Source organism: Aegilops tauschii, chromosome 6, assembly GCF_002575655.3.
Source record: "Aegilops tauschii subsp. strangulata cultivar AL8/78 chromosome 6, Aet v6.0, whole genome shotgun sequence".
Taxonomy (NCBI): domain Eukaryota; kingdom Viridiplantae; phylum Streptophyta; class Magnoliopsida; order Poales; family Poaceae; genus Aegilops; species Aegilops tauschii.
Genome location: NC_053040.3, coordinates 369,931,686 through 369,941,619, shown reverse-complemented (window position 1 = coordinate 369,941,619; position 9,934 = coordinate 369,931,686). Strand labels below are relative to the sequence as shown.

General features: G+C 43.1%; 1 protein-coding gene across 1 annotated transcript; it reads left to right on the top strand.

The window, feature by feature from the left end:
• The first annotated feature begins 2,554 nt into the window (after positions 1-2,554).
• Positions 2,555-3,025, top strand: LOC109779704 (uncharacterized). The gene has a single exon (XM_020338345.1). The coding sequence runs from the start codon at positions 2,555-2,557 to the stop codon at positions 3,023-3,025; it is 471 nt and encodes a 156-aa protein (XP_020193934.1).
• Positions 3,026-9,934: the final 6,909 nt, after the last annotated feature.

The window sequence follows — 9,934 nt, the reverse complement described above, 5'->3', positions numbered from 1 at the left end:
CTGTCATAAATTTGTCATGGATGTACATGCATGACAGAAAACGTAACCTATTGTGACAAACACGTATCATCATGGAAGTGTATTTTTTTGTAGTGTCATAACCCCGACAATTGGCGCCCACCTTGGGGCTAGGCGTATAGCGAAACTTCACGGTGTAGGTGGATTTCTTCATCATGTGAGTCGGCAGCGAGATTCGTTTTGGGACCATCTCCTTCATCGTCGACGACTTAGCATGGCTACGCAAAGCCCCGCTGGACGTTGAGGCGTTGCCCACCCGTGGTGCGACGCACTTCCGGGACTCCTCCTATGGAGTCCTTCTTCGACAGCCCTCGGCTCCATACCGTGCGTATGTCCATCCCACCGTTGCACGCCGTCGCAAGCGCTCCGGGCGCTCACGGCTGCAGCGTTGGATCAAGCACGCAGTCGCCACTCAAGCAGCAGCGGAACAAGTAGCGGCTATCGAGTTCGATGAGCCCACCCTCGACCTCTCGGACGGTTCACTCAGCGATTCCTCAGAGGAGTCTGAGTCCGAGAGAATCGAGACGACCGCCGAGATCCTTATGGCGGTTAACTCCGAACACCGCATACCCCCGGTCTACCCGGAGCCCAAAGATGATCATGCGGGTGCATCCAACGTCAAAACCAACGGCGGTTTCCCGGGTCACGAGTCGTACGTACCTCATGCTCTCACTCGGGAGCAGTGAGACGAGCTCCGCCGCGGGAACGATCAACTCCTGAACACCCCCATCACTGGAACAACTCCTGAGGCGATAGCCATGGAGCGACTCGCCTGGCTACGTTGGCCGAGCGTGATCGCCTCGAGCGGCTTCAGAGGGAGTTGGAGGAACGCGAGCGCCGTCAACCTAGTTCCAGTCGGCACAAGCGTCGGCTCTACTTGAGTGATCAGCCTCATAAGTATCAGGTCCTTAGTACTCCATTAAAAAATCTTCCAGCTGCCACTTGGATCGCAGATTCCATCCAGCCTTCCGGCTCTTCGGCCGGGGAAGGGATTCGTTAGATCCAGGCACTCCTCAAGATAGCGGCGTCGCAGAATGCAGTAGTGTCCCAGTCCAGAGACCGGATCCATAGCGCATCTGTGCGTGCGGAGACCGTCCAGTCGGCTCACAGTCCATTCGGCTCGGGTAGGTGCCGAGCCGCTTCCTCTTCCAGAGACCACCACGAAGACCAGAGACAGGATCGAGTCGTGTCGCCCGGCGTAACGGCGAATACGATCGTGTACTGATGCCTCCACCTCGGGATGTCGTGTACGGGCGCCAGCCCTACGACGACAGGAGAACACACGACGGTGACCACAGGCCGAGTCCTACTCGTCCGTCGAGGGACGCTGGAGAACCGCTATTCAATGGGAGATTCGTCCTTGCTCAGAACCTGGTCGATAGGTGTCGGGCCCTATGAGAAGGCCTGGAGCACGACATGCCGAATGGTTCTGTACCGTCAGGTCCTGAATGCTTCAGCCGTTATATACGAGCGGCTGAGATTCCCAGCAAAACTTCCGGTTGGCCACGGGGATTAGCAAGTTCACCGGCGAATCCGAGCCTGAAATTTGGTTGGAAGATTACCGAGTGGCCGTCCAGATCAGCGGCGGTAATGAGAACATAGCTATGAAGCACTTGCCGCTGATGCTGGAAGGCTCTACTCGGGCTTGGCTGACACAGCTTCCGCTGAGTAGTATCTTTTGATGGGAGGACCTGACGAAAGTCTTTGTCAAGACCTTTGAAGGCACATATAAGAGAGCATGAGGTTTGACCGAGTTACAACACTGTGTGCAAAAGCAGAATGAAACTCTCCGGGAGTACATCCAGTGTTGGACCACTCTGCATAACACAGTGGAGAGTGTCACCGAACACCAGGCAATATGTGCCTTCAAGGCCGGAGTCAGATACCGAGAACTGAACATGAAGTTCGGCCGCACTGAGACTCCGACTCTCAGTCGGGCTATGGATATAGCCAACCGGTACGCCAATGGTGAAGAGGAAGACCGACTGAGGAGCAACAAGAGCCGAGCTGGCGACACACATTAGTCAGTGAACAAGGGCAAGAAGCACAAGCAAAAAAGCAGATGCTGGGGGAAATGCCGAGGCAACAGCTCTGGCCAGCCAAGGCAAAAATAACTCCCAAAAGCAGAAGAAGGATTGGAAGGGAAAGAAGCAAGTCACCATGAAGAGCGACATCCTCGACCAGCCTTGCCAGATTCACACGAAGAAGGATGAGGAAGGTAACTTGATCTTGCCTAAGCATACCACTCGGGAGTGCCGACTCCTGAAGCAAGAGATGCGGCAGGATTCTTCCGGAGAAAGAGATGACGATGACGAAGACGGAGGCAAAGGTACTTCTGGGTACCCCCAATGTTGAGAATGTCCTCATCATTTTTGCTGATGTTGGAAGCAAGAGCCACCTCAAGGTGACCAACTGAGAGGTCAACATGGCAGTTACGTTCGATCAGTCGGACCATCCGGCTCACATATCGACCCCCGGGCGACAGGCCTTGGTGATAGATCCAATCGTGGGAGGAGTCCGCTCGCGCAAAGTCCTAATGGACGGCGACAGCGGGCTTAACATCATCTACATCGGCACCTTAGAGGCGATGGGCATCATGATGACCCGGCTTAGCAAGAGCAACATGCAGTTCCATAGGGTAGACTTCAGAAGCGCTTACCACGCCATCCTGGGTAGGCCCGCCTATGCACGTTTCATGGCTCGTCCATGTTACGTGTATCTTAAACTCAAGATGCCAGGGCCTAGAAGCGTGATCACTATCACATGCAATCGGAAGTTGGCCGAAGAGTGCCTCCAGAAGGGCTCCCAGATCACTGATGAGCAGATGGCGATGGCCGAGTTGGACGAGTACAAGAAGGCAGCAGACCCGAGTGAACTTTTGAAGTCTAAGAAGCTGACTGTGGAATCCGCTTTCCAGTCAGGAGGGGAGACGAAGCCGGTGCACATCCATCCTGAGGACCCGAATGCTGCCCCGACCAACATCTCCACCACCCTGGACAGCAAATAGGAGTCTGCGCTCATCCAGTTCCTCCATGAGAACTGGGACATCTTCGCATGGAAGCCTTCTGACATGCCGGGTGTTCCCAGGGAACTCGCCGAGCACATACTCTGTGTCGACTTGGCATCGAAGCCTATTAAAGAGTATCTCCGGCGATCTTCAACCGAGAAGCGCAAGGCGATTGGGGAGGAAATAGCGCGGCTCCTAGCTGTCGAGTTCATCCGAGAGGTGTACCATTTCGAGTGGCTCACCAACGTCATCATGGTTCTGAAGAAAGACAAGTCTCTTTGGATGTGCATAGATTTTAGGCATATCAATCGGGCCTGCCCGAAAGATCGTTTTCCTCTCCCTCGCATAGATCAGATAATAGACTCTACTGCTGGATGTGAGCGGTTATCATTTCTGGATGCGTACTCCGGGTACCACCAGATCCGATTGTACGGCCCTGATGAAATAAAAACATCATTCATCACCCCATTCGGGCATTTCTCTTATATCACGATGCCATTCGGATTGAAAAATGCTGGGGCCACATTCCTGCGTATGATCCAAAAGTTCTTGCGAAAGCAAATCAATTTTTAGAAATTTTATATCATTTTTTGGGACTAACCTATTGACATAGTGCCAAGTGCCAGTTGTTGTTTTCTGCTTGTTTTTACATCGCAGGAAATCAATACCAAACGGAGTCCAAACGCAGCAAAACTTTTTGTGGATTTTTTTGGACCAGAAGACACCAGATGGGCTAGAGAAGGACCTGAGGGGTGCTTCGAGGGGAGCAAAACCCAGCAGGGCGCGCTTGGGGGCCCAGGCACGCCCAGGTGGGTTGTTCCCACCTCAGTGGCCTCCTGCACCGCCTCTTTTCTCTATAAATACCCCCAATATTCTAGAAACCCTAGGGGAGTCGACGAAAATCAATTCCAGCCGCCGCAAGTTCCAGAACCACCAGATCTAATCTAGACACCATCACGGAGGGGTTCATCATCCCCATTGGTGCCTCTCTGATGATGCGTGAGTAGTTCATTGTAGACCTACGGGTCCGTAGTTAGTAGCTACATGGCTTCCTCTCTCTCTTTTGATTCTCAATACAATGGTCTCTTGGAGATCTATTTGATGTAACTCTTTTTGCGGTGTGTGTGTTGGGATCCGATGAACTTTGAGTTTGTGATCAGATCTATGTTTTTATCCATGAAAGTTATTTGAGTCTTTTGATCTCTTATATGCATGATTACTTATAGCCTCGTATTTCTTCTCTGATATTTAGGTTTTGTTTGGCCAACTTTATCTATTTATCTTGCAATGGGAAGAGGTGCTTTGTGATGGGTTCGATCTTACGGTGCTTGATCCCAGTGACAGAAGGGGAACCGACACGTATGTATCGTTGCTATTAAGGATAACAACATGGAGTCTAGTTCTACATAAATAGATCTTGTTAACATCATGTCATCATTCTTATTGCATTACTCCGTTTCTCCATGAACTTAATACACTAGATGCATGCTGGATAGCGGTCGATGTGTGGAGTAATAGTAGTAGATGTAGGCAGGAGTCGGTCTACTAATCTTGGACATGATGCCTATATAATGACCATTGCCTGGATATCATCATAATTATTTGAAGTTCTATAAATTCCCCAACAGTAATTTGTTTACCCACCATATGCTATTTTTTCTCGAGAGAAGGCACTAGTGAAATCTACGGCCCCAGGTCTCTTCTTTATTATATTTGCCTTTGCGATCCATTTTTATTTGCTTTTATTTTCAGATCTATCAATCCAAAAATACAAAAATACCTTGTTGTACTTTATTTTATTTTGCATTTATTCGAGATCTATTTATCCACTCTATCATATTTTTATCTTGTCAACTTGCCAATTTCTGGCGCTGTTACCCGAAAGGGATTGACAACCCCTTTAATACGTCGGGTTGTGAGTATTTGTTATTTGTGTGCAGGGTCCGTTCACGTAGTGGTGTGTGGTTGTCCTACTGGTTCGATAATCTTGATCTCATCACTAAGGGAAATACCTACCGTAGCTGTGCTGCATCATCCCTTCCTCTTTGGGGAAATACCGACGTAGTTCAAGCCGCAATAACACTCAGCCCGCATCTCTGAACCATGACATCTGGAAAGCTTACGGGAGAAATCATACGACGATGAGTGCCCATAACGCATCCCACGTGGCGGTTAGTGTGAAAAGGCCAACTCAGATCAAATACCCAATCTCGTTAAGCGTGTTATTTTGAAGTAACCGCGGACACCGACCAGGGACCAGGCCCACCTCTCTCCTAGATGGTCTCTACCTGCCATGTCGTTCCGCCGCAAAGAATCACTCGCGGGTACTCTTCGAGCCGACCCAACTTTAATCATATCATGTATCATGTATAGTATATAGTATATACACACACACACACACACATAAACACTATTCTGATCACAACCTGAAATGCCTGAGTAACGCGCCTGAACTTCCCTCTGTACGAACCCGACCTTCGGGCTATCTTCGGAACCGTGGCTTTCCCCGTGAATTATTCTGGTTAGTCGTGTTCTATATGATGTTAGTGTAATCTTGAAACGATTTTTAGCAACTAAATACCCGTTTTAAATAGGAATCTCGCTCGTTGGCGGATTTTGCACTCGGATCGTGATGAACTCACATTTTTTGCAATTTTACTGCGTGAGTTGTTCGACCTGAACTTCCCCTATGCTAGGTTGAACTTCCGATAACATTACCCAAATGGGGCCTGCTATATATCGTTGGAAAGCTATGGACACCAGTATCATGCCCCGAGTTAAATTTTTGGCAAAATGTAAGCGGTTTAAGAGCAGTTTTGAAAACCGTTATTTCTTCATACAAAAAACGTGAATCGTATTTTCGATCGCATTTCTAAACTGTTTATCACAGTGAGGCAAATAATATGGCGTTGGAAAGCTGCTGCAAAACCGCTCCTTCCACATGTTGAAAGTTTTTTCTAATTCCCTACGGTTAAAGAGTAATTTGGAAAATCGTAAAATTTCACAAACCGAACAACTGAGTTCGTATTTTCGATGTCATTTCTAAACGGCTAATCCAATTGAGGCAGATGATATGGCATTGGAAAGCTTATGAAAATGCGCTACGTTTTCATGTAGAATTGTTTTTCTAATTTTGAACGGTTTAAGAGTAATTTAGAAAACGGTACAAGTTCCACCGAGTTCGTATTTTCGATCTATTTTTTTAACCGTATGTCCGAATGCAGCAAATGATATGGCATTGGAAAGCTTGAGGAAATGCGAAACTTTTTGGTATATATTGTTTCTCCCAATTCCTCACTATTTTAAGTCAATTTTGAAAATGGCTAAAGACGTATTTTCACCGTAATTTCTACAAACTTTATCGGAATGGGGCAAATAATATACAGTTGAAAAGCTCAGGAAAATGCGAAACTTTTTCATGTTGATAGTTTTCTGTGATTCCTAGCCGTTTTCAAGTAATTTCGAAAATGGCAAGATCATTCGTTGTGCCTTTATCGCGAAACAGATTCTTCGAAAATGCACCACGTGAAGAACCTGAACTTCTCGTCATGTCTACTTGAACTTCACTCTGTATTTCACGTGCTTTTTTTGCTCGTAGGTCTCCATCCACTGCTCGTAGCTCTCCATCCACTTACCGAAATTGAGCAAGTGATATACCGATGGAAAGCTGTTGTAAACACGCAACGTTCCCGTGTTGATAATTTTTTCATACTCGCGACGATTTTAAAAGTTTTTCATCTGATATTCATTCAGTGTAGTAGGTGAACTTCCTGCTGTTTTCACGTTGAACTTCTGTGACGTATTTTTCATTTGTAATTTTCTCATCCATTCGTCAAGTGTTACACCAATGGTATTTCTTTTGTATAAACTTCTCTCACAATATTTTTTTGAACTTTCTCCGACGGAGGACTTGAACTTATATCAACAAACTTTTAGTCTTTGGTTTTTTTATTCTTTTTAATACAAAATGCACACCATGTAGTACGTGAACTTCTGGCAGTTATCAATCTGAACTTCTCTCGGTTACGTGAAAATATCTGAATTTTTTTATGAATTTTAATCTGATTTTCTTAATCCTTTTTTATGAATTTTGAAGCACTCTATTTTCAAAAGTTGAACTTCTTGCTATTTTATTTTTGAACTTCTTGTTTCCATTCTTGAATAACGAGGAAAATCTGAGTTTTCTATAATCATCGAACTTCTCCATCTTTTTAATATGGACCTCCTGGTTTTATTTATTAATCTTTTTATGAATTTTGAAGCGCTCTATTTTTAAAAGTTGACCTTCTTGTTATTTTTTTGAACTTCTTGTTTCCATTCTTTAATAACGAGGAAAATCTGAGTTTTCTATAATCATCGAACTTCTCCATCTTTTTAATATGGACTTCCTGGTTTTATTTTCTTAATCTTTATAATTTGAATTTTTTATTTCTTTTTGAAATCAAATTGCTCCCAAATAATAACTGAACTTCTTTGTGGATTGAGAGAATTATTTTAAAATGCAAAAAACAATTTTTTTTGTTTTTGAACATGGAAATACAAGGTGAACATATCTCGCAAGAATTTTTGAACTTCCCCGGACAGAGCACGTGAACTTCTTGGAACAAACCTTTTAAGCTTTTAGTTTTCTATTCTTATATTCTTATCTAAAACGCATTCCGTGTAGTAGTTGAACTTCCCATTGTTTTCACCTTGAACTCCTGTCACGTATTTTTGATCAACCTCTCTCACAAGAATTGTTGAACTTTATCGGGCCGAGCACTTGAACTTCTAGCAACACAAATTTTGGACTTTGCCTTTTTACACTTTTTCTCATATAAAACACACACCATGTAGTACATGAACTTCTGATTGTTTTCACTTTGGTTCTTGGTTGTATTCTTTTAGTGATGAGAAAAATCTAAATTTTTATAGACATCGAACTTCATCATTTTTAAAATTTGAACTTCTTAGTTTCATTGGTTAGTAACAGGGAAAGTCCTATAAACATTGAACCGCACCGTTATTTTAATTTGAACTACTAGTTTTTTTTCTAATTGGGCAAACTTTTTTTATAAATTCTTTTGAAATGTTCCTCTTTTTTAATTTGAACTTCTCTGATTTTTTATGAATGGGAGAAATCCCTTTTTTACACAGATTTTTGAAGTACATTTTTATTTTAACTTCTTGCTTAATTTAGTTTGAACTTTCAGATTTTCTAAATATCAACGTCCTAGTAAGTTTATGTAGATCTCTATTTTTTAAATGTAATGTAATAACAAAAACTCTTATTTTCTCACATGAAAACACACACCATGTAGTACGTGAACTTCTGATTGTTTTCACTTTGAACTGATCTCTAATTTTTTAGAAAAATCATGACGGGTTAAGAGCATCTTTTCAACACGGTAAAATTTGTTTTGAAGGATATACAAAAAACATTCAAATTATATTTTGGAAATTACGTGTATGACATACTGTTGGAAAGCTTATGCTTTTTACAAGCAATTTTCCTTCTCTATTAGTAGTAGCAGTACTTCACACATTCACCAAACATGCTAGCAAATAGAGAGAAAAACCATGCATGCGCAAGGAGCAATGTGTGTGTGTGTAGCGCTACCGGTGTGAATGCCACATTGCGGAGCTCAACCTTACACAGCTTGTACTTTTTTTGTACACACATAATATTTTCCTCGAGCTCTGTAATTTATTAAATTTGAACTGCGAGAGTTAACATTTTTCTAGGTAACGCTTGTTTTCTTCCTTGTATATAAACATCGAACTACTCTCTGATTTTAATTTGCACTTCTAGATTTTATTATTTATTAACGGGAAAGCCGAGTTTCGTAGTAAACATCGAACCACTTTTGTTATTTTTAATTTGAACTTTTAATTCTTTTTATATAGAAATGGTGAAAATTCATTTTTATAAACTATTATTTTCGTCAAATTTTTTGGGTTCACAGGTTAAAGTTACTCAAAAATAATAATTTGTTTTATTCTTCAAACTTACTATGTTTCATGGGGTGATCCTTTTTTATTTTTTGTGGCATGATAGTTTCTTCCTTTTGTTCTCGTTTGAACTTCGTCAATTTTTAATGTTGAACTTCCTGCGTGAATTTTTACTTGGTTTTCCCCAATGTGTTTTTGAACTTACATATTTTTCGTGAACTTCCAAACTGAAAATAGAATGCACACTAGATCTACATATGTACTCGCATAAATGAACTTTATCTCTTTTACTGAAGAAAAATGTAAGTAGACTCGCAAAATGTAGCTCTTTCTAAAAGGAAAATGGCTTCCTGAAGAAAAAGGAACACCACGCTCAAGTTTCCAAAAGTAGTTTAAACTTATAAAAGTAATCCATGTGAGTTCAACTAGACATAGTAGTGCACTCCACAAACTCCATTACGCAGCTGACCATACAACACTACTAGTCTGCTACTATGGTCAGGTATGTGAGATAAAATCTACAAATAAATTAGAATTGCAAAGAGAAAGAGACAGAGAGAGTACACCCAGGGGGAGAATGTTGCTTGGCCGCACGACCCCAATGACACCAACTGATGTTGTAGCATTTGTTTCTCACCAACAAACTTCAGAATATATGCTGCCACATGTACCCAACAACACTCGTTTCAGACTTCAGTTTTCACCATCGCCTACTGTCACACTGGAGCTGCTATTGTAACTGAACTGGCATGAGAAAATTACTCGACATGCATGGATGTTCTACAACCACGCGGTCGTGAACAACATAAGCTTCAGTGACAACTGAACTTCAACCAGGGGCAAAGCTGAACTTTTTGAATCTGATGCTATAGAAAAATAAGTAAGCATCAAACTTTTTTTATCTCTCTATCGTCCGGCGCAGTCGAGGTAGGAACCAGCAAGCAGAGATGGCGGTAAAAGAGTGGACCATGGGCCTGC